This window comes from Gracilinanus agilis, chromosome 6, assembly GCF_016433145.1.
Source record: "Gracilinanus agilis isolate LMUSP501 chromosome 6, AgileGrace, whole genome shotgun sequence".
Lineage (NCBI taxonomy): Eukaryota > Metazoa > Chordata > Mammalia > Didelphimorphia > Didelphidae > Gracilinanus > Gracilinanus agilis.
This window is the reverse complement of record NC_058135.1, coordinates 290,000,148-290,024,789: the sequence shown is the minus strand read 5'-3', so window position 1 is coordinate 290,024,789 and position 24,642 is coordinate 290,000,148. Positions and strand designations below refer to the sequence as shown.

The following is a 24,642-nucleotide window of genomic DNA, read 5'->3' as shown; positions in this document are numbered from 1 at the left end:
CCTTCCCGCCTCTCAGGCCCTGCCTCTCCATTGGCCATTCCGAGGTCCAGCCCCGCCCCAGCCCCGCGGGGCTCGCGCTCACCAGCTTCATAGCCGTCATCACGCTTCTCCCGCTTCACCCTCCGCTCCGCAGGCTCAGCCTGGCTGCGTTCGCGCCCGTGCGCGCTCCCGTTGCGGGCCTCAGCCTCGCCCCCGCGGCGGCTGCTCCCCCTCTCGGCCCCGCGCTCCCGGCTGCGCTTGCGCCGCTCGCCGGTCCCGCCCCCGCCGCTCCCGCTGCCGCCGCCCCCGCTGCGGTGTTTGTGCTTCTTGTGCTCGCGGTGCCGCGGCGCCTGCTCAGCCGCGCCCGGTCCCGAACTTCCTGCCGCCCCCGCCCCAGCCCCAGCAGCCGCCTCCTTCTCCCCGCGGTGCTTCTTCGAGGAGCCCATGGCGGCTCCGCTCCCACCGAACCCCGGCCGCCGTCTCCGCCGGGCCCTGACGCTGAATGGAAGCTCTTCCGGGTTATGCACCGCCCCTTGGTGGCTGTTGCCGGAAACCAACAGGAGCCGTTTCCGTTGTGTTCTGGTAGCCCAACGCCCGACGGGAAATGCGGGCCAAGGCTTCTGACGTCCTAGTCACTGCGCTTTCGCCGTCGTACCTCTCTTCTCCGGGGGCGCTCACTTCTTCCCTCCCCCACGCGTCGGGACCCGAAAGGCGCATGCGCTAGGCAGAGGGCTGCGGCCGCGTAAGCTCTCTGGGGACCTCAGCCGGGAACCTTTGTGTACCCTGAAAGATGGCTGCTGGAGGCGGGAGTGCGCATGCGCAGCTCGGGGTAGGTTGGGCGTCGCAACGAGCTGGGTGTCCGACTACAGCCCACCCTCCCCCAAGCACTGTGCTGCTTAGCAGCTTTGTCCCTTCGCTCCCGGTTCTGCTCCCAGGCCCAGCCTTCCCTTGCGGCCCATTGCCATGCAGAACGTTACGTTGTAAAAACGTATCATTCGTCCGTGCTCCGGAAATTGTCCAACTGAGAATGCTTTGGCCTTGCTTTGGCCCTCCAACGCTCCGGTAGCCTAATAAATAGTCCATAATCTCAGCGACGGCTGCTCTTGGAAGCGATACGACGGATGGGACGTGGGACGTGGGACGTGGGACGAGGGACCGAGCTATAAAGCAAGGGAAAGGTGACCGAGGATCTGGCAGTAACTACAGACCAACTTGCTTACTCCCCCCTTTATCCAAAGGCTTTATGAGGTCGTGAATTGATTGCTTCCTCCATAAGGGAATGAGCACTTTTAAAAACCATGTTCAGCAGTAGACTACATATTTACTGGCTTGCAGTTGACTGAAAGATACTGAGAATGTAAGATCCCTTTGTGCTAAGTAATTAAAAAAAAATTTAAGACATTCCACTGGAAAAAAATGCTGGGCCCCTCCACTCCCGCTGATTCCTATTTAAAAGGTGTATTCCACCTATATATTAAATTTATTCAAGATTCCTCAAAGGATATAGCAGAAATAACCTTATTGGGGGTAGCTGGGTAGCTCAGTGGATAGCCCAGGCCCAAGACTGGAGTTCCTAGATTCAAATCTGGCCTCTGACAGCTGTGTGACCCTGGGCAAGTCACTTAACCCCCATTGCCTAAACCTTACCACTCTTCTGCCTTGGAACCAATACACAGTATTGATTCCAAGAAGGAAGGTGAGGGTTAAAAAAAGAAGAACCTTATTCAATGGCCCTCTGACTACAGATGTATTTTTGTCATATTTCCCTTTCTGATGATCCACAGACAGTACATGTTGGAAAGATTCCCTTGTGAATGATGAGGTTCTCTTGATATTCCTGATGGAGGGTGACATTTTGATTACATGTCATCAAACCCCAAGTCCTTGCAGAGCCTCCTAGAAGAAATCTTTACCTATCTAGAAGAGTTTGGTTTGTTCACTCACCAAGGAAAGATCAAATAATTGCAGAATGTCTACTACCCAGATTTCAACATGCAACCTATAGGATTTGCCCAACCCATTGGGACAATAGGTGGATCATGAGCTAGGTCTAGATTGGAAAAAGAGAAAAATTGAATTGCTTTTGGGAAATTGTAAGCTTCTTTTATTCATGCCCACTTTCCCATGCCAACAAGTTGCTAGTCTTTTCAATACTAATGTGGCTTTATGGCCACAAGACCTGAAACCCCATTGCCTTTGACAACCTAAAGAAGGAATCCCAAAGAACAGCAGTGAAGAACATCATCAAAAAATTGTACTACAGAGATGACAGATAGATGATGAGCAAGACTGGACTCTACTAGGTAAGCAGGTTTTCAACATATTGGGTGGTGAACTGAAGTTGCCCACAGTGGACAAACTGCCATCTTCATTGTTGAATATGCCAAAATCAATGAACATTTGGACATCCCCAACACTTAGCATGTCGCAAGAGCCTAATAACCACTGATTTGGGGGCAGGTTGGTGGCTTAGTGAATAGAATGCCAGGCGTAGAGACAGGAGGGCCTAGGTTCAACTCTGGCCTCAGATACTTCCTAACTGTATGACTCTGGGCAAGTCACTTAATCTCCATTGCCTAGCCCTTCTCTCTTTTCTGCCTTGGAACTGATACCCAGTATTGATTCTAAGGCAGAAGGTAATGGTTTTTTAAAAACAAAAAACAAATGATTTTTAATGTAAATTCTTGTGAGAAAAGAGCATCTTCTGGGGGCAGCCAAATAGCTCAGTGGATTGAGAGCCAGGCCTAGAGACGGGAGGTCCTAGGTTCAAATCTGACCTCAGACCCTTCCTAGCTGTATGTCCCTGGGCAAGTCACTTGACCCCCATTGCCTACCCTGACCACTCTTCTGCCTTGGAGACAAATACATAGTATTGACTCCAAGACAGAAGGTAAGGGTTATTTAAAAAAAAAAAAAAAAAAAAAAAGAGGAAGCAGTCTGAAATCTTGTTTTAATCATTTCTTGTTCATGAAATTTTGTAGTTGCTTACTGATGGATTGGCTGGAAGTGCTCTGGGAACTCCCCAAGTTCAGAGCCTCGGGGCAAAACTTCATTGCCCTGCCATAGATACAGCTTGGCCAACTGAGTCTGGGGTTACTTCCTCACCAAGTTTCAGCTTTGTAGGGGGTTTTTAGGAAGGATCAGTACTGCATACCAACAATAGCATCGATGCATTGCAAGTAGCTAATGTGGAAATATGTTTTGTGACTTCATACATATAATGGATATCATTCTCAATGGTTAGGAGAGGGGTGAAGGAAGAAAATTTAGAACTAAAAATATAAATTGTAAGCAAAACTTGCATTTGGGACCCTATGACTCAGATTGCTTAATTAGCAACAATCCGAGTCACAGGTTCCATTTAGAGCTGAACTAATAGGCCATCTAGTCTAACTCCATTCTTTCACAGATGAAAAATAAAGCCTAGAAAAGTCAAGTGACTTGACCAGGATTATAAAGTGGAGGAAGCATGATTCCAACCCAAATCCTGACTCCAAATCTAAGATTTTTCCTGTTTTGCCACTGTTTTCAAATCCCAAAGGCCTAAAGAGTCTTCAGCATCAGTACTACCATATTGCTCACCAGGGCCTTTGAACAAGTCCATTGGCCTCTTTGAGTGTCAGTTCCCTCCTTAGAAAAAGGATTAATTTAGACTAGCTGGCCTTCCATTGGTGAGCTAGGATCCCATAATTTGGGTAAAGGTTGGTTCATTGGGCCTACAAGATCTCACTTCCAGCCAGCCTTTACACTTTCTGAATGTTCCTTAGCTAAACAGCAGATCCCCCTGGTTGGGAAGGGAGCCGGAAAAAGACCATAGAAGACTTTGGACCCAATAACCCTTGTTTGCTAGATGAGAGATCTTTGGTGACTTGCTTAAACTGAGAGCTGCTGTCTGATCAGATTCAAATCTAGATCTTCCTTACTCTAGTTTTTATGTTCCTGGAGTGTCCTGATCATGTTCTGTACTTTTATCAATTATGTGATTTCTTCTTAACCTTCTATTAGACAGAAAGCCCTGTGAGGGCAGGACCTTGTAATTTGGTACCTCCTTGGTACAGGTGTTTAATAAGTGTTGAATATATGAAATTCACTCCTTGCCTACAATATTTTTCTTCCCAAGTGCCTTTTCTTGGAAACAAATGTTGTAATTTGGGGCATCTTCTTACTTTCCTATAACCCAGTACCAGATCCCTTTGCCTCCATGTGTCTCAGTTTCTTTTGTAAACAGAGGACAACCATTCCCCCCCTTAAAGGGGTTTAAGATTGTAGGGTGTCCATGGCTGGGTAAGTTTGGGGTAAATTCTTAAGAAATTTAAACATTGGTGTTAAAGAAGTCAATCATGAGAATCCCCAGGTATATGGAGGCTGGGCAGGGTATATGCCCAATCCAGACCATAGGCCTAAGGAATATTGAGGATATATTCCCCTCTGACTCTGACACAAACCCATCTGGATTTGGCAACTCCAGTCACCAGTTAATTATCTGTCGTTGCTGCTTGCTTCCCCAGAAAGACCCCAAGCTCTCGAGGGCTCAGGCTGAGCAGGAAAGCAGACACTGGGTTTAGATAGAAGAACTTCATTTTCCTCTCTTTCCCTCCTTCCCAATCAACCCTGGAACCCAGATAATGCCCTCCCTGTACTCCGCTCGCTGACTTCTAGAAGCTTCCAGCTCTGCTCTCCCTTCTTCCTACAAAGGCTGCTCCATTCGGATCCTGGCCAGCTTCCTGGACTTTGAGGACCTGGGAAGAGACAGAGGGGTCTTCTTTCACACCCAGGCTTCCTCCCAGGGGTTAACTGGCCTGGGAGCTGCCTTCTTGGAGCACCCCTTCAGCCTGGCCTAGCAGCAGGAAACTCATCTACTTCCAGGAGAGTTTCTCTGTCTGCAGTATGAAACAATAGATTGGATGAGGTATGGCAATGCTCTGGTGGGCTCAGAATGTGGGCAATACTTTGGAGGTCTCCTCTTTCCTCCACCTGCATCCCAAACACTTGGAAAGATCCCATCAAGCTTCTTCAGCCAGAGTCAGTCCCATGCCCTCCCAGCCCCTTGAGTGGTAAATACAGAGGTGACTCTTGCTGTCATCCAGCATTCATGAAGCACCTACTGTGTGCCCAACACTGTGCTAAGCCCTGGGGATATAAAAGAAGCAAAAACCAGTCCCCAGTCTCAAGGAGCTCACAGTTTAATAGAGGAGACAACATACACCAAACTACAAACAGATAAAATATAGACAGGATAAACTGGGTGTGATCTCAGAGGGAAGGTACAAAAATGAAGGACTAGGAAACGCTTTATGCCAAAGGTAAGATTTTAGCTGAGAGTAGAAGGAAGCCAGAAAAGTTAGGAAGTGGCCAGGAGGGAGAGCATTCCAGTCCTGGAAAACAGCCAAGTGAAAACTTCATCAGAGTCAGGAGATGAAGTATTGCTGCCAAGGAGCTATGGAGCTGCAGACACTCAGTAGGGTTCTACTCCCACTAGCAGTGTGGTTGGGGAAGCCTGAGGGCTCTGCTCCAGGTCTCCTTTTCTTCCCCCCATGAAGTGAGGGGCTTGCTCTAGACCTGCTAAACCTCTGAGGAAAGCCCAGATCCCTACCTTTGTTTTGGGGGGACTTCCTCAATATCATCCTTCAATGCTTCAGCCAATAACTGGTCCTCATCCAAACCCAGGGCCGACAGCACCTGAGAGAAGCGCCTGTTCACCGAAAGCCGGGCATTGTTCTGTTAGGGAGACAGAGCTCCTGAAACCAGTAGGAGAAGCGGGATGCCCCCTCGACAGGTGGCAACTGTCAGGCTCCCCTCCCCAGTCTGGGAGGCACAATGAGGAGGGTTCCATTTTTGCCTTTGTTTCCCCAGCCCTTAGCATAATTCCTTAACAAAGACTTCTTCATTGATGGATTTCACTGATTGAAGGATGTGGGGACAGGCCTGGAATGGGCAGAGTTGGGAGGGCCCTGTTCTGAGGAGTAGGCCTTAGACTTCTAACGTGGAAGACCCATTCTATCCTTCCCCACTAACCCTACTTCTTCCTGCTTCTGTGCCTGTCCCTGGCATCAACACTGGCCCTGCCACTCATTCTCATAATCTTGGGGTTCTTCTGGACTTCTTCCTATCCAGTCCCCAGCAACCTTCTCCGTTTTCTCCTCTCTAATCCCATAGCCACCACCTGAGAACGGGCTTCATTTCCACCCACCTTTGCATTCACCTCCTCCTAATAGCTGACTTTCTCCATTCCCCTTTCCTATCCCTGGACTTACCTTCCTTCTCTGAAAAACAAGGAAATTGGGATTGTGTCCAAGTTTCCTTAGCTCTAAACTAATTAACTGTGACTCTTTGTGGCCCTGCCAGCATCATCTTCTTAGTCAAAGACCCACTCGGGTCACTCCTCTTTTCAAAATCTCCAGAGGCTCCCTCCAGCCTGCCAGTTCAAAATTCAAATGACTTCCGAGGCAAAGAGCCTTGAATGTCCTCCGTCTTCTGCCACTGTTCTACCTTTCCGACTCGAATCATGCTATCCTCCCAGCCCTCTAGCTTAATCAGGCTATTCTTTGGACTACCAGCCTGGCCTGCTTCTTCATGCCTTTTTTTTCCACCTTTGTTCCCACCATTCTCCTTGTCTGGAGTATCCTCCTTTCCTCTCTGGTATGTTTCCCTTACTATCATCCTTTAAAATCCAATTCAAAATGTTCCCCCTCTCCAAGAAGCCCTTCCCCTTTCCCACCAGTTGGAAACAACACAGATAAAAATCTGACCCCCTCATTTTGCAGATGAGGAAACTGAGGCAGGCCTGAACAGGTGACGAGTGGCATTTCTGGAGAGATCTTATCAACGAGATGGTAGTTCCGTTGGAATTTTTTAACCCCTTACCTTCTGTCAGGATCCTTACTAAGTACTGATTCCAAGGCAGAAAAACAGAAAGGGTTAGGCAATGGGGGTGAAGTGACTTGCCTGGGGTCACATAGCTAACAAGTGCCTGAGATCACATTTGAACACAAGACCTCCCATCTCCAGGCCTAATGCTCTATCCAGCCACCTAGCTGCCCCAGAAAAAAGCTCCATTCTAACTTTGGAATATTTGTAAGGTATCCCCGACTAGATGTGAGTTCCCTGAAGACAGCCAAGATGAGTCCCCAGCCCTGCCCCAAAGCTATGCTCGCTTTATGTGTGGGATTCTGTTGGAAAGGCCTGGGGGTAGGGGTGGTCCTGAGGAGTTAGGGGAGAAGGGGCTGCAGAGTTGGAAAGATCTGGTTCTCCCTGGTCCCAGTCCTTTCAGGTACTGAGGGAGGGAGGGTCCAGCTGAGGCGAGAGCCCTTACTTGCATGGCCTGCTGAAAGAGGAAGGGGCGGTTCTGCACTCGCTGTTGGATACCCTGAAGCTCAGCCTTGTATTCTGCCAAACGCTGCTTCTCCTGCTGCCTGGCTTGGGAGACAGGGGTGGGGGGGAGGGGGACGTCACCAGAGTCCAAGCTTAGCCCGAAGACACTCAGCAATGCCCCTCTGCCAAGAAACAGGGGGGGTTTGGCCAGGCTCAGGGGACCTTGACCCAAAGGAGAAGCCAGGGTTATTCAGGTAGGAAGCAAAATGAGACAGGATTTGAGGCCAATCTCCCTGGTTCTAGAACTAATACTCTAAGCAGCAGGGTGTCTCAGTGGGTAGAGCACTGAGCCTGGAGTCAGGAAGACCCGAAGTTAAATTTGCCCTCAGATACAATAGTTGTGTGACCCTGAGCAAATCAAGGAACTTCTGTCTGCCTCAGTTTCCTCCTTTGTCATATTATAAAGCACTTTGCAGGTCTTATAGTGCTAGCTATTATTACACACTGAGCTTTTTTATTTAGCAGGGGAAATAGTCGCCTGAATGAAGCAGCACTTTCCCAGCCCCATGCAATAGTCAGTTTTGAGATCAGTGACCACATTTTATTTCTATATCCCTTTGCTTTCCGCACACAGTAAGGTTTGTGGAATCAATGAATCCGTTGTGGAGAGGAGCCCGAGGACCCAGACTTGGATCTCCCTCCTCCCAGCAGCAATTCCCTAGCTGTGATCTTGGGCCAGATGCTTCCCCATTCTGGGCTTTAGTAGGCCAGAATTGGGCCCCAAGACATTAGAGCATTGCTATGGTCCTAGGAGACTGTGTTTTCTGCCTTTGACCCTGCTGTTGCTGCCATCATGGCATCAGTGAAGGGACCTGGGCCCACAGGGCCCCTATTGCTGCTGGCCTGATCAGTCCTGACCTTTCTGGAAAGTGGAACATCCCCATGAGGGCTCTCCAGCTGAAGAGGGGAGGCACCTTTTTCATACTGAGATACTGTGGGAACCCCAGACTAGGGTGCAGGGGGCCTGGTCTGTGTCCAGTGACAGCCAGATGGAGCACAGACTGGACAGATGAGAGTGGTGAGCCAGCTGTTATCTTCAGCCCCTGTCCAGTAAGCTAGAGTGCTCAGCCCAGGCTTCCTGCTCCCTCTCTCCTCCAGCTTGGTCTTCTTGATGTCTCTCCCTATTCCCCTCTCCTGCCATGGCACTCGGTAGGGGGCAGACTTCCATGCCTCACTGTTCTAGCTCCTATCTAAACCCTGCCCTGAGTGCTTTCCTCCATCCTTCTTTCATCAGTCTGCCCCCTTCTCCCCACCCAACCCTCAACTGAAGTGTCCTCCCATGGCATCTCACTGCTGGGAATCTTCCACCCCAGCTCTCAGCTAAGCTCCCACCCTTGCCAGCCCCTAGCACTTTCTCCTATTTCCCTACCACAGCCTCAGATTTTCTCCAGCACCGCTGTTCTAGCATGCTCTGTCCCCTGACCCACCTCCATCCATTATCTACTCAGCTTCCTCAACATTTTGAGCATCACTCCAGACCCAACTCAAGCCCTCTCCTCCTCTAGAAGCATTTCCTGCTTCCTTCAAGCCACTCTGGTCCCCTCCCATAATCTTCTGACACATCACCAAAGACTTTGGGTGGATCAATGTAAGGCTGCCTTGGACACTGTCTAAGCGCCCTCTGCTCCCAGGCCCTGGCTCTCCAGCTAAAGTGGACGGATGTCGAGTTGGGAGCAGCTGGTTCTTCTCTTCTCCCCACGGGCCCTAAAGCTTCAAGCACAGGCTCCTTCTGGGCCCAGCCGGGCTCCCATCTCCTGGGAGGAGTTTCCTCCCCCACCCCCCACCATGGGGGTGGGCACCTGAGCTCATCAAGCTTGCGATTGGATGCCCCAGACTCCTTGGACCTGGGAGGCCCATAGGCTGCCAGGCACCGAGCCAGCTTCTTCCGAATCCGCTGCGCCTGAGCTTGGCGCTGCTCTGTCCTGGCTCGTTCCTCCCGCTGCTGCCGCTCCCAGTCCAACATCAAGGCCCTGGAGAGGGGAGGAGAGAAGATGAAGCGAGTCCTTAGAAGAGGACCGAGAACCCTGGGAGGTGACCCCCATTTACCCTTCTGCTCCAGATGCCCCCACTGCCCAAACCTTCCATCCAGGGGGGCTGTAACCCATGTTCTCGGTATCAAGGTTCGGAGACTGGAAAGTCTGTCTTGAAGGGGAGTCAGGGAAACAGTTGGGGCGCCTAGGCAACCTGACTCCCAGGCCAGGGATATCTCTACTACACCCATTCTTCCTTTCTTTAGTCTGGTAAGAGAATGTCTAGGTGCATGCTCAGGTGACCGACAGGCAGGGGCACTGGTGAAAAGAGGTCAGGATGAAGCCAAGACCATGGAGTCATGATCCCAGAGGACCCAGGTCATGGGTGGTGGATGTGGTGGGAAGATTGAAGTCGGGCAAAAGTTAGGGGGAGTAAAGCTCAGGGTACTCAGTGAGGCTAGAGGCAAAGGAATGAGGTCCCTGTGGGGTGAAGAGAGAAGGACCTCCTCTATGGGCCAGCCCTCAGGAACCCTCTCCTTTGGTCTCTTTCAAGCTCTTGGGGATTGGCCATCTGCTTCCCTATCCCCAAACATTTCCACTTCCCCTCAGCTTATTGCACTTTTCTTTTTTTAACCTTTTCTTCCATCTTAGGGTCAATACTGTATGTTGGTTCCAGGCATCAGAGCAGTAAGGGCTAGGTGGTGGGGGTTAAGCCACTACAAAGTGTCTAAGGTCAAATTTGAACCCAGGACCTAAGTCACCAAGCTTATTCACTTTTTAGACTTCCTTCAGAGCCCATTTCAAGTGCCTCTACCTTCAAGAAGCTTTTCCTAATGAACGCTTCTCTTCCCTGCCCTCTCATCCAAGAGAATGAAGCTTCCAAGCAGACCTCCAGCTCCTCCATTCAGAAAAAAACAACCAACCAACTCCCACCTCTAATTTGATCCTACCATCCCCTGAGCCAGCACCCTATATTTCTCCCTTTCACGTCTAAAACCCTAGAAAATGCTATTGACAATCTGCCTCTCAGGCTTTCACATTCTACTTCCAATTTCATTCAAGTGACTCCCTGTCCAGGCTTCCCCGTGCCGCCCAATCTGAATGGCCTTTCCCAGGCCTCGCCCTTCCTGTCCTCTCTGGAGCTGTGGACACTTGACTGCCCCTCTGCTCCTGAATATTCTCCGGTCTCTGGGCCATCATGATACAGATCTCTCGATCCCCCTTACATGTCTGACTTCTCCAACTCCACTTTGTGTTGTTGCTCATGTCCCAACCCCTATCTGTGCCCTAACCATGGCTATCTCCCAAGACCCTGCCCTTTTCTCCTATTAGCTCTTGGTGATCTCATATATGCCATGGATTCGATGACCATTTGTCATTTGCTCTCTCCCGAGTCCGTGTCACTCATCACCAACCACCTACTATTTCTCACTAGACGTCCCATGGACCCCTCAAAGTCAACAGAGTCAAAACAGAACTCATTATCTTCCCACTTGGTAGCCTCCCTCACCCCCCAATCAGTTGCCATGTCTCATTGCTTCTTCTTCCTTGGCATCTCTCTTATCCGTCTGCCTCTCGTGACTCCCCTAGCCCCCACCTCAGACCAGGCCCCCACCCCCTGTCCCTTGGACTATTGCCCTCCCTTCCTTCAGTTTGTCCTCCTCTCTACAGTGATCTTCTCCAAGTGCACTACTCGGGCTCAAGAAGCTTCAGCTTCAGACTCTTTGGTTTGGCATCCAAAGTCCTTCCCCAGCTGCCCCTGGCCTTGCTGTCAAGCAAATGATATATGATTCCCCTTCACCCACCCCATAGCTCCAGCTGGCATCTCCTTGCCTCCTTCTTGCAATAGCTCTAGCTTTATTCACCACTTTTCCTGAGGCACTTCCCACACGAGGTCTTTCTTCCATTCTCCTGCATATGCTTCTTATAGAGCTTGTACCCAGTTGTATTTGTGCATGTTGGATCTGCCCTTGGAAAGTAAACTCGGCAAATAAATACTTTTTTTTTTTTAAAGGGGGGGACAGCTAAGTGGCTGAGTGGATTGAGAGCCAGGCCTAGAGATGGAAGTCCTGGGTTCCAATATGGCCTCAGGCACTTCCTAGCTGTGTGACTGACCCTGGGCAAGTCACTTAACCCCCACTGCCAAGCCCTTACTGCTCTTTTGCCTTAAAACCAACACATAATATTGATTCTAAGATGGAAGGCAAGGATTTAAAAAAAAAAAGAAAAAAAAAGGTGAGCTCCTTGAGAACAAGACTTGTTGTGTTTTTGCCTCCTCCTACCCTCAGGGCCTGGCTCTGAGTCAGTATTGGCTAGATTATTTAGGATTGGGCTCCTGTGTGCTGGGCACTAGCCCAACAAGCACTGGGCCTTCCAAAAAAAGCCTGGAAAAGAAATGAGTCCCTGCCCTCAAGGAGCTCACAGTCTAATGAGTAATGCAAGGAGCCTCAGCCTCAGCCTCAGATCTGGAGCTAAAAGAGAACAGAAAGGAAGGTCAGGGAGTCCTTTTACAAATCAGTCTTTAACTGCCCACTGCAGAAGGGGACTGATAGCCTTGGGGAGGGCCAATACCTGGCTCTGCCATCATTCTAGTTCAAGTTTCTGGGGTACTTTATAAGGTGTGCAAAGTGCTCCCACCCAGGTATGATACAGGCTGAACCTCATACTGTTAGGCAGATATTATCCCCATTTTACAGATGGGGAAACTAAGGCTTCTGTAATCAACAGGTAGTCCCCAAGTATTAAGAAAGCCTACTATGGTCGGCACTAGGGCACAAAGACAGAAGTGAAGATTCCTACTATAGTCTTGAGGGAGGAACTGAACTCAGCCTAGCATAGCCTTCATTCTAGTCTGTCTTGCTGGCCAGCTTTCATGGCCTCCCCATAGCATCTTGTGGTGCCCATCTCCTTCCTTCAGGAGCTTTCCTTAGGCTTGGCATCACCAGCCTCAGCTCATTATGTGAGCTGTAGAAGGGGGAAGAAGGTGGGGTTCTTGGGATTCTGTGGGAGGCCAATAAGAGAAATAGAGTCTCAAACAGATAAAAACTCCTCTTTTGACCCCTTTTATGATCCATACTTTTTCTTATTGGAAAAACATTACAGACTTATTGAAAAGCTTTAAGTTCCTAGCAAACCCACAGGTATAGAGTTAACATTTTCTCTTCTTGATAATTAAGAAGCCTGAACTCTAAAAAATATGTTACTTAGACTGTCAAGGTCAGAACTGGACAGAGCTAGACCAGACTTTATCTGACCAGGTGCAATCCTGAAAATCAAGAGTACGGGACTCAATTTGTTTAGGATCTCTATGAAATATATTTCTGCTCCTTGAATTAACCCCCTGCTAATTGGTGGTTGGAATTTGGCCTTTTACCCTAGTCCTATCTCTCTACTTTTTAGACTCAAATGGGTTTTTGTATAATTTGTAACCCCTTCACAGCTGTGATTCTTTCTCTGTGCTCTTTGTGTGAAATCAGTATATATTAAACTCAAGACTCCATGGCAAGTTGGAGCAGTTATGAACTAACCGATAGTCTGACTGCTCTCAATGCTCTTTCTCTATACTATTTCAATCCGACGCCACTAAACGCCACTCAGTACCCCTGGAAATACAGAGCTGGTTCTCTCGAGGATTCCTTTGGCATTCTAGATTCATAAAGCCATAATGTTCCTGGCGCAGGACTCACACCCCTATGCTTCCCTCAGGGCCTGGCCAGGTGCCCCCTCCTGGAAGGTGTAATAGGCAAATTTATAAATTAAGATTTAGACATTTAGGGTAAGATAACAGCCAGACTTAATCAGGCCAGGCTGAAGGGTTCCAACCATGGAAGGCTGAGAAGGGAGTTTTTTTCCCGGAGTGGCTCTTGTGGCTGAGGCAGTTCGATTTTTAGCGCAGCCTGGCCGAGTGACCTTGGGACGTGACCCAACATCTCCAGGCCCCCCCTTTACCTGACTCTGAAAGGAGAGGGTGAAACAGGGGGCCTCAAAGGTCTTTTCTGTCTCTGGCTCTAATACTGCCTTTTCTCTCTCAGAGTGTGTGTGCATATGTAGACGCATACGCAGGTCTGTAGGCTAGGGAGTGGCCTTTGACTTCAGGGACAGCAAACTACAGGTGAAGAAGCCCCCAGCCAAGGCAGCAGGCATATTCTACCTGCCAATGACCCAACAAACAAATGAGTGAATCAATGATGGCTGTGGGGGCACGAGTCCCTCTTTTTCTTCCTTGGGTACCTGGTGGCCTCTTGGCGCTTTTGGAAGGTTTTGGTGGTGCTACTCATGGGCAGGAAAGACTTGACATCCTCCCACGCCTGGCGCTTCTCCACTCGAGGTTGGACAACATCCTGCACGGGCCACTGGGAGGCTGATATCAGAGAAACAGAAGTCAGTCCCCCCCTTCCCTGTCTCCCCTTCCCAGGCAACTAAAAGGCCTGTGTCCCCCTGTGGAACCGCCCAGGCCATGCCCAGAGTCCCTTTCTTTGCCTACGTGTAGGTTTCCAGGTCACCGAAGCTGCCCCTTCAGCACTATAACCTTGGGGAGGGAAATATTCCGCAGCATCACCCCTCTAGCTCTGCCCTTTTAAATAGGCTGTGGGGGTTAGTGGGGGACAGCCCTGGGGTTCAGAGTCAGCCCGCAGTCTAAGCATTCAAGGTAAGCAGCACCAAAGGTGTCCTCAATCCAGCTTCTCAAGACTAATGCCAGTAAGTGGAGAAAAGGAGAGCCTTGGGGCAGGACACTGGAGAGAGAGCATTTCTTGGGATGGGGGAGGCCTGGGGAGGAGAGCCTTAGGATGAAGTGAATGGAGGTGCAGCCTGGCAGGTTCCTCTTTTAATGAATTAGCCTGATTAGCAGGCTACTAATTGTAATGTTTCTAGCTGCTGACAGATACAGATGTCAGTGGTATACCCTATGTTTGGGCATCCTAGGGAAAAGCCCTTTTCCCAAAGAGTGAGCAGAAGCCCTTACAAGGGGAGGGGGGTCACAGGGAGGTCCATCAGTGTGCTCGTCCTGGGAAACCTGAAGCCTGGGCAGCCCTCTCCCCACATGGCTCCCTGCCCGAGCCCAGGACTCACTGTAGAACCCTAGCTCCTTGGCTTCCTCCTGTAACTGCTTCAGTAGAATCTCTAGGTCCGTGAGCCTCTCTGAGTCCTTCAGCTTTGCTGACTTCCTCCCAAATCCTCTAAGGAGGGCGAAACCAGCCAGATGAAGGGCCTTCCACTTCCTAAGCTGGCCCATCTCCTCTTCTCTGCTCCTGATCATCAGTGGGGGACAGATTGACTGCTCTGAGGCCCTGCCCACTCCATCCTCTGCCTCTGTTTCTCCTCCAACTTCTTCCCAAAACTTCATCCTCCTGGTTAGCGGGAAAGACTTTCCCGGTGGCTGCTGCTCCTCACCCTCTACTTCCTCTCTGGCCTTGGATCTTGTGCCCAGCTTCTTGGACTTCAACCTTTTCTCAGGAAATACAGAAGAGGAGTAGAAGCTGAGATCCCTCTTGCCGTCAGGCCCCTCCTCCCCCCTGCCATCTTGGTCTTCTTGCTGTCCTTGTTCCTGGCCATCTTGACCATCTTGGATTTCTTGCATCTCTTGGAAGCAGGCCTCAGGTTCTATCCAGGTTTTCAGTTGCTTTCTTATGTCCCGACATCGGGCTTCCATTTTCCAGTATAGTGGGAAGTTGACTGGCTGTGCAGCCGGCGGCACAGCCTTCCACCGGAACTTCCGAGGGACTCTGGCAGGTGGCAGGCCTGCAGTCTGGCCCTTCTTGGGCTGCGAGTTATGGTGGTAAGAGTTGGGGGAAGCTGTGGCCAGACTTCGGCCATCCACCAAGAAGCTCTCCCAGGCCCACTGGAACGGGAAGGAGGGCTTCCGAGGACGTGGTGGGATGAGGCTGGGATTGGGAGAAAAATAGCTAGTCAGGACACGGGCATCCCAGAGCCCCAGATACCCTCCGTGCACCCCTGGCTACTCACTCTTCAGCCTCAGAAGGCTCGTTTCCCTTCTTGCCTTTGCCTGTGGCTGCATCCTTCTTTCTGATATTCCCTGCGCTCCGGGCCCTGGGTCGGCCTTGGATCAGCACCGCATCTCCACTTCCAAATGTACCCTGGAGGGGGAAGTGAGGGAGCCTCGATGAACATTCACTTTCCCCGACCACCACAGCCCATAACAGCAGCAGCCCCCTGCCCCACAGAGGAGCAGTTCCCTCTTCAGCTTGATGCCCAGAAAAGGGAAGACACTCACCTAAAGGCACGCACACTGTTAGATCTGGGGACAATTAGAGCCTTAATTCAATCCAGGGCTTCTAACACTTCACCCCCATGAATTCTCTGATTGTACACGTCAGAGGCCATGGCACCTAAAGCTGGGAGGACTCTTCAAGACCATCAAGATCCTTTCTGCTTTAGGACTTTCCCAACCCTTGAGGGACCTTCTCCACCCTCTTTCTCCCCTGGGCCTTCATGGACCCAGGCATCCTGGTTCCCAGCTCTGGTTAGAGCAGTTAGAAGGCAAGAAGCCACCTACTTGATGGGCCACGGGCACTCCAGACAGGAGTCCCAACAGTCCGGCAGCTGTGGCCTTTTCAGTCGGGACTGAAGAGACCCGGACCCGGGCATCTTGGTTAGATTTCACAACAGAGGTAGCCAGAATTGACTGTTGATGAGTCTTAGGAAGGAAGTCTCTTGCCCCATCCCCCCTTGTCGGAACTTTTGGCCCTGGACCATCTCTATGGAGACCAACAGGCCTCCCAGGAGGCATGGCAACCCAGCTCACCTCCCCCCTTTGGCCTTCCCCCCATGATTTTCTCATGTCTTGTCTCATGCTCTTGGCTGTAAACTCCATGAGGGCAGCAGGGAACCCAGGCTGGCTGTCTCCTCACAATGGTGTCTTTCACAGCTCAGGCGCGCCCTCAGCCAAGGAGATTAATACCAGGAAAGGGAGGACCTTAGAAAAAGCCTCACCAGCCCAACCCCCTATTTTTTTCAGAGGAAGAAAATGAGGCCCAGAGGAAGGAAAACTGGCTCTCGTCACGTCCCAGGTAGTGAGCGGCAGGGCCAGCATTTGAACCCAGCTCCTCCAATTCCATGATCCTTCCCACAGCATCATGTCCTGTTCTTAAATGGTGATTGAATGACCTGTGCTCTTCAGTACCCGTGGAATCTTGGGCAAGTCCCTTCCTCCCTCTGGGTCTCAGTTTCCCCATGTTGACAATAAAAGCATCAAATGAGATTGTCACTTAAGGCCCCCCAGCTCCAAATTCTTTGTGGTGTCAGCTTGCCTCCCCTTGAACCTCTTCCTGAAATGAGGAGACGCCTTCTGCCTGGGCCACCCTTCTGGGGTAGGGAATTGAGAACCTGCTGCCAGGCACGGGTCCCTGGCCATCCATCTCACCCTGCTCTCAGCGTGGTCCCAAGGGTTATTTGGGCATCCTGGTTCCTGCCAAGAACTCTCTATGGGACTTTGGACAGCTGCAGGGACAACCGGGGGAGGGAGGGTTGGACCTCAGCCACGGAGCCCAAAGAGGCTCTCCCAGAGGCTGAGTGCTTTGGACCTGATTCGGTCATTGGGCAAGGGTCAGAGTAGACACACTTCAGTGCCAGCTGGCCTGTCTGTAAAAGGGCCCGTGGGGGGCATTTGGATTTGAGATGAGCTGCCTGGAATCATCCCAGGGGTTTGTGGTTTTCAAAAGCCTTCCCTGCCTCGCAGGAGAGATGGGGCCATCTCCAGGCTCTTCTTGCCTTACCTAGCCCGGCATCTCTGGGCCTTGGGCTCCACCCTCTTCTTCTAGCTAGTGCTCAGAGCCGGGAGGAAGCTTCTCAAGCCCAACTCCTCCGTCCCTGAGTCAGTGGGCATCCCCTTTTGAATACTGCTGACCAGGAGTTATCCAGATTTTGCATGGAGACTTCCAGTGATGGGGAGCTCATTACCTCTAGCCATGGGGGTTAGGTCATAACAAGAGACAGTGTAGATGAAGATGGAAAGGAACTGGAGGCCGCTCCTGACTCTGACCCTCTGACTAGGTGGCCTTGAGTAGGTAGGTCATGCATCACTCCAGATGTCACCAGCCTCCTCTGAGGGGCTAGAGGAGGTGCCCTCTGGGGCCACATTTAGCTCTCACTCAAAAAACCTTTCTGTTCCCATCCTAGACTTTCTTCTGCAGCTGCACTGGCCCCCCAGCGGTTCCCAGGCCTTCTTCTGGCCCCTCCTGACTGCTCACAGGCCCCAGCTCTGCTGCTCCTCCAATGAGCCTCTCTAGGCATTTCCCCAGGCTGTCCCCTGTGGCTAGGGCACTCTTCCTCCTCATCCCCACCTCCAGGCTTCCTTCAAGCGCCTTCTACTGGAGGCCTCTCCCCATCCCCCTGCATGTGTACCTTCCCTCTGAGGCTATCTCTAATCTTTCCCTATTGCTATCAGCGTGGGCTTCCCTGTCAGACTCGAGGCTCCTTGGGGCAGGGGCAGCTCCTGGTTTTGTCTTTTTCTCTTAACTTTCTTTAGACAGCCTGATCCATACTGGGGTCCAATAAATGCTGACACCCAGCTTCCCGGCCTTCAAGGCTTGACAGAGATGTCCCTTCTTTGAGTGAGCCCCCAGCCAGAGGGGGCCCGGCTCTTGGGAAGATTTCCCGAATTCCTGAATCCCTCCGTGGACGCCATCCCTTCTTCCCTGGTTTGATCCTTAATCGTGTCTCTCCTGCTCCCAGGCCGACCCACGGCCGGAGCTGGGCCACCTCAGGAACCAGGAAAGCAGGGGGCCTCTTGCCAGTTCCAGAGAGAACCATGCCCAGGCAGCATCTGGGAGCCACCCAGGATTCAAAACCTTTGGCAGAAAGGAGACAGCTCGCCAGCGAGCCATCCTGCCAACCAGACTGCAGAGGGAACTTCTAAACCTTTGAGAACCCATGCAGAGAGCAAATCCCACGTCTCTCCCCTTCCCGGGCGGTTCCCTGCCAAAGCTAGAGCCTGGACGAAGGAATAACAACAATAATTAATAATAATACGGCACTTTAAGGCTTGCAGAGCACACATTTTATTCATTTTTATCCTCCTAACAACCCCTGAAGGAGATGCTATTAGGATCCTCATTTCACAGATGAAACTGAGGTCCACTGAATTTGCAGGGATGCTCAGATCCGCCGACTTCAGGTCCAGGACTCTGTGAACTGTGGTGCCCCCTAGTGGCCTCTCAGCAGAGAGTCAGTGGGGTGCAGGGACCAGATGACCAGAGCCGTCTTTTTAAATTTTACATTTAAAATATATATATTTCAATATATTTTCCTAATAACATGTAATAAACAATTCAATGTACTTTTCTGAAATTATAAGACAAATTAGATAAGTCATTTGACCTTGCTTTGTCTCAGTTTCTACAAATGTAAAATGAGATTTAAACTGAGCCTCAGTTTCCTCTTCTGTAAAATTGGGATATTAATATCTTCATGAGCCACCCCATGGGAAGCTGAGTGAAGCAGTGGATAGAGTCAGGCAGACCCGAGTTCAAATCTGACTGCAGACACATCCTAGCTGTGCAACTTTCCCATCTGCCTCCATTTCTTCACCTGTCAAATGAGCTGAAGAAGGAAATGGCCAACTAGGCCAGTATCTCTGCCAAGAAAACCCCAAATGGGGCCATGAAGGATGTGACGTGACTGACCCGACCCCACAGGGCACTTTGAAAATAAGTCCCATTTTCCAGAGGAAGCTGAACCCCAGAACCCTGCTGCCTGGAATACCATCCTTACTTTGTCCCATCCCCTCCAGACAACTCCTTGAAGCCTTCCCTGGTTCCTCCATAAAGCCAAGGTGCTGCAGCCACAGCTGCTTGGAGTTCTCCCGGTAGCCAATCAGGTCAAGCTGGAGAGGCCACTGATGAGGAGAAAGCTCTCCTAGTCACCCAAATATTTCCAGCAGCATTGTTCACAATCACAAAGAATTGGGCCCAAAATGATAGCATGCCTCTGCCTAGGAGGAGGCTGCCCACAGTGGTCAGCAGAGCCCCTCCCATTCCTCCCCACTCCTTCACAAGGGGACGAGAGATTGCAGAGATGGCCAGACTTTTCCAATGTGTTTTTGCCCTTTTTTGTCCTAAAAAACATTATTATACAGGATGGTTCTCCAGGAGGGGGCAGAAGGCATTCTGGGAAAAACTGTTTGCTCCACTGTTAACACTGCGGTTCCATTGGGGGTTTTCTTAGCAGAAATCCTGGTGTAGTTGGCCATTTCCTTCTTTGGCTCATTTTAGAGATGAGGAATCAGGCCAATAGGGTGAAGTGACTGGCCCAGGGTCACCTAACCAGGACATGGCTAAGGCCAAACTGTAACTCAGGCTTCCCTGACTCCAGGCCCAGGCGCTATCAACTGCACCACCCCGCTGCCCATTGGAAGAAAGGATGCCAATTCCAAAAAAATGGCATTAATAAAAATGCATTTAAAAAACCGAATCTTTGAATATGTGCACCCAGGGTGGCCGAGCCTGCCGGCCTCAGGTTTGGAGCCAGACCCAAAGTCTCAGCCACCAGCTCTGGAGCAAGGGGTGCCCTCTGCAAGCTTGAGCAGCCCTGAGCTGAGGACCATCCATCCTCCTTCCCCAGCTTCTTCCTCTTCCACATGCAGCCCCAAGCCCTGGGCTTCCCAGAGTGCATCCGGGCTGCACGGACGCCTTCTTGTGAGCACCAGACCAGGCCCTCCCTTCCTCGTGGACAGGTAGATCTCACCAGAGGCCCCAGTCTCAGCCCATGAGTTGCTTGAGAGACCTCTAAAAGGCCACCCTCAGGGAGGCAGCTGGGAGGAAGCGGGGGACCCCTGGGAACTACAGGGTGCAGCCACCTTCTGTTTAGGGGAGGCCTAATTTGACCCATGCTGCCTTGCTCTAATGACCACTGCCCTGGGGTGGTTGAGGCACTGCAGACTTCAGAAGGCGCCCTTCTTTCTCTCATAAGCTGCCCGTCATCCCCAGGTGAGAACAGAACCAGAGCTGCTCCAGACATGGCCAGGATGGCCGTGGAGCCTTACAGGTATTGTTTAGGCACCTGGTGCCCAGGAACCACTGCCCCAAGCCAAGGGGTGGCAGGGACCCTCCCCCCAGGCCCACTGCGACCCCAGCCAGCCCTCTCAGCAGCTTTCTTCTGGGCACTGGCTCCTGCACCAGAGGCCCAGCCTTCCCCGTTTATGTCCCCAGGGGTTGGCCTGGAGCAAGCACTTAATACTGATAAATGCATCTCCTCCCTCCCTTCCCTCCTTCCTCCCCAGAGGAGAGAAGATGGGTCTCTGGGGAAGGAGCTGAAAGCTGCTGCTCTAGGCAGGGCAGGAGGGTCGGGCTCAGTGGTACAGGGCCAAGACCAGGAAACAACATCATCAACCCCATCAAATATGCCCCAAAGTGCCCTCCCATGCCCTTTGCCATCCGAATCTGGCTTCACTTCTGAAGGGGAACAGCAAAGGCCAGAAGACCCTAGTTCAGATTCAGTTGAAATGTGCCCCTAGGCCTCAGTTTGACCATCTGTAACAGGAGGAGGAAGGGGTTGGCACGGACAATCTCTCTCCAGGCTCCATGCCATCACCTGACTCTGGCCTTCCCCCTCCCTTTGGGTCTGTCGAGAGAAGCCTGTGTACCCCCAGACACTTCTAGGTCACTGGTGTCCAGAGTTTTGCTGGGTGTCTCGTGAGTGAGCCTCAAGCCTTGGACCCAGGGTGGATGCAGAGACAGAGGAGGGAAGGGGAAGGCAGGCCACTCTGCTGAGCGAACCCATCAGGAAAGGCCATCCAGGGTTCGAGGATCCTGGCCTGTCCTGATCATGATGATTCCCTTCTCGAGGCCCTCACCCTGCAGCGGCCCTGGGGGTGGGCCCTGTCCATTTACAGGTGAGAAAGGGAATGGGCTAAAGGAAGTGTCTGAGCCAGGGTTCCAGGCCAAAGCATCTGGTCCTAAACCTGGCAGCCCTCCTTTTGTGGATGAGGAAGGTGAGGCCATGCCTAGGCTTCGTGGCCACTGATGGCTCCATCAGGCCTGGGGGTGAGTGCACCCAGGGACAGAGGGGGAGCAGAACACTCAGGAGTGTTTCTTTTTAAAAATTTTAATAAATTTAAGAAGGCCCTCCCCTACCCCCCCACCTCACCCCCAGCCACTAAAATGGACTAAATGAGGGTGGAGGGTGGGAGGAGGAGGTGGGGAGGGCCAAGGGGAGGGCCTATGAGTCATAATCTTCTTCTTCTTCAACAGCTGTGGGGCCAGGAGGTGCTGGAGGCAGAGGCAGGGTGGAGGAGAAGGGGAGGAAGGGGGCTGGGGGGCTGTGGAACAGAGAGACAAGGAAGGAGACAGAAGTCAGATTAGCTGCCCGGCCACGGCCAGGACCCCCGACTCCCCCGGCCAGACCCTAGCAGCAAGACCTGGAGGGAGGGCCTTAGATCACTACAGGATGACCGACATCTACAGTGCTCTGATGACGTGTGAAGTGGGCTGGGGAAGCTGATAGTGCTAGCAATATGGACTGACCCAGACCCCTCGGCTTCAGCCAGAACCACGTTCTGCCCCCTACCCCACCCCCACTGCTCTGGGCCCCAGGCCAGCTTCCAGGCAGCCAACCTTACCTCTGGAACTGGGCTGTGGGCCGGCTGGGCTGGGGTGGGGGCTGTGGCATCTCCTCCTCCCCATCGGTTTCTGTGTCTTCAGAATCATCCTGTGGGTGACACGATATAGAAAGCTTCACCCAAACTAGCCCCTCAGACCCCTGGAGCTCAGGGGGAAAAGGGGCCACATTAACTGCTCAGGCACCTCAAGGAGGGAGAGAAGGATGGGCTGAGGAAGGCAGAAAGGTGGCCCGAGGCCTGGGGCCATGGGGAGGGGAGGAGCACGGCGGTGCTCAATCATTTGAGACACAAATGGGGCCGACAGCTTACCTCCTGCTCCGAGTCAGTCCCGGACTGCTTCTTATCTTTCCCTTTTCCTCCAGCACCACCGTTTTTCCGACTACTCCCAGGCTTCCGGCCCCTAGAGAGAAGAACCATAAAATTTTAGGAACCCTCAAAGTTCACTTTTCAGAGAGAAACTGAGGCGACAGTGAATACTGTGACCTAAACACTCCTTGATGTACCAGGTCCTACGAGAGGCCACTGGGGACACAGACACCCAAACCAGCTGGGCCTGACCCCAAGGAACTCTTTCAGCCACCACTGAGAGGATTCCCAGGAATGTTACACTAGGAGAATAGCCCTGAGGAACTTCTCAACACAGACTTGGCAGCTGCTCTTAGCCCATGACCATGCAGACCCTTGTTCAGAGGGGTCCACTAAAACCATCTGGTCCCTTTGGACCCATCGAGATTATTGAAAAGGCCTCAAGGGGACTAAATATTTATAGCAATTTATTTGGTTTTAAACTGAAAGGGATGGTCCCTCAATTGGGAAAGGGCTGAACAATGATATACAGGGGTAATAGTGTGGTAAAAAATGGTAAGGGGACAGATTTCAGAGAAACCTGCAATGATTTTCATGAACTGATGCAGAGGAATGTAGGCAGAAGAACCACGTGTGCAAGGACTTCAGTAACGACCTGGTGAATACCTGGTGAAATGGCAACATTGGGAAACCCCACCCCCACTGACCCCTTAGCAGAGGGTCAAGTCCACAGGGGTGGAGTGCTGCACGCTTGGCTTTCGACTTTTTCTAAAGGTTGATCAATTCTGCTGATTTTTTTCTTTCAAAATATTATTTGTCATTCTGTGACAGCTCTTTGGGAAGAAGTGGGAGGGGGATGTCTTGAGAAATCTGGGTGATGTTAAAGAGAAAACATGAAGTGGCAACTTTGTAGGGAGAAAGATTTGGGGGTTTTATAGTCCCTGGCACATAGTAGGAGCTGACTACATGATTAATGGCCCTTCCGGTTTGTAAGAGAAATTAAAATTCAGCCTGATTTTGAAATGATTCTGTGTTTGAAACAAAATGTCTTCTGGAGGTGGGTCAGGGGTCACTATACTCAGAAAAGAATGAGAGAATTCTCCAGAGCCTCAGCCCCACTCTTTGCCCTCTTACCTTCGGGTTCCCTTCTCCCCATCTAGATGATTATCTTCCCCATCTCCCTGCATGTCTGGCACGGCAGCCACCAGGTCCTTCAAGAAATCAAACTGCTGCTCCAGCTCAATACACTGTTTCCTAGAAGGGGAGGCCACAGGGGACTGAGCTCCTCCTGTTCAGGGGGTTCAGGGGGGAAGAGAACAAAGGGGAGGGAAGGGTGGGAAAGGGCAGGGGATCTATCTGCCCAGAGAATTCTGGGCAGGAGGCAACAGAGACTCTTAAGATGAAAAACTAGAAGGGCCCTTCCTGGGACTTCTGATTTTAAGCAGAGCAAACTGAGGCCTGGAATGGGGAAGGGCTTTGGCCAAGGTTGAATAGCCAGTTGGAGGCCAAACAGAGATTCAGACCTGGTTCTATGGACTCAGAATTTGATGATCTGAGGCAAAGGGAAGGGGGTGAGGCTGGGGCTGGAGAGGGGAATGGAAGTGGGCCTTGTGGGGCCAGGAGATGGGGAGCAGGAGTTCAGTCTCCCTGCCAGGACTCACAGGTGGGAGGTGGTCATAGTCTTGGCATTCCGAGACTGGGTCACTTGACAGGCTTTCTTTAGCAGTGATTCCAAAAACAGTTCTAATGCCCGGGCTGAGGGAGGACGCTGGTCAAGAAAAACCAGAGAACCCCGGCCCAGCCCTGAGCCCCCAGTCCCCTAGAGTCCCTGGTCCTCCTCCCCAGCCCCTTTCCCCACCCCGCTCCATCCCAGCCCTCTAGCCCCTGGGGGGCCCAGGATACAGATGATGACCGGCACTGCCGCTGCCACTTTGCCGATCTCCTCGTCAGTCTGCATGATCTTCTTGATTCTGGCCTGGAGGGGGAGGGGGGGCAAAAGAACCGCTTTGAGAACAGGAGCATGGACGCCCCGCCCCATGAGCAAAGGGACATGGGCCTGGAGAAGCCAAGGGGGTACTGGTCCGTAGGGTCCAGTTATGGTGGGGGGACAGAGGCAGCAAGTCTGAGGAGAGGGTGGCAAAACGGTGGCTGGGAGAAGGGGGAGCTGAGAGAGCTGGAGGCGGGGCCCGGGGGTCTTCAGCCCCGATAGGGGATGGAGCGATGGGAAGAAAATCGGGGCCCCAGGGGGCGACAGGAAGGTGGCTGCGGGGGAGAGCGAGCCTGGGAGCGGGGCGCAGGGGTCTTGGGCGGGACTGCCTCTGCGGCGGGGGATCGGGGGCCCCGGGGGGGAGGGGACGGCTGCGGGCCGGGCCGGGCGGGCAGGGCGCGGGGCCGGAGGCCCGAGGGGGCCGGGGCCGGGGCCTCACCGGCGGGAAGCGCGCG

The 24,642-nt window shown here is 51.9% G+C and overlaps 3 protein-coding genes across 3 annotated transcripts in view; all 3 read right to left on the bottom strand.

Moving 5' to 3' along the window:
* Window positions 1-1,436, bottom strand: part of SART1 (spliceosome associated factor 1, recruiter of U4/U6.U5 tri-snRNP) — a 28,440-nt gene extending 27,004 nt beyond the window's left edge. Inside the window, exon 1 of the mRNA XM_044681458.1 lies at window positions 83-1,436. Coding sequence (XP_044537393.1) covers window positions 83-425 — 343 coding nt within the window. The 5' untranslated portion in view covers window positions 426-1,436. The remainder of the gene's footprint in view (window positions 1-82) is intronic.
* Window positions 1,067-17,614, bottom strand: LOC123252796 (testis specific 10 interacting protein). Its single transcript, XM_044682039.1, has 8 exons — window positions 17,528-17,614; window positions 15,285-15,415; window positions 14,391-15,202; window positions 13,551-13,680; window positions 9,150-9,320; window positions 7,292-7,391; window positions 5,573-5,697; window positions 1,067-1,139 (listed from the first exon to the last, which is right to left on the bottom strand). The coding sequence occupies exons 1-8, from the start codon at window positions 17,612-17,614 to the stop codon at window positions 1,067-1,069; spliced, it is 1,629 nt and encodes a 542-aa protein (XP_044537974.1).
* A 3,750-nt stretch (window positions 17,615-21,364) lies between these two features.
* On the bottom strand, window positions 21,365-24,641 carry DRAP1 (DR1 associated protein 1; the record flags this gene model as incomplete). Its single annotated transcript, XM_044682038.1, has 7 exons — window positions 21,365-21,594; window positions 21,895-21,983; window positions 22,204-22,294; window positions 23,335-23,454; window positions 23,862-23,955; window positions 24,103-24,175; window positions 24,627-24,641. Coding segments are annotated over 7 exons (582 nt in total), but the record flags the coding sequence as incomplete, so codon positions are not given.
* Between the last annotated feature and the right edge of the window lies 1 nt (window position 24,642).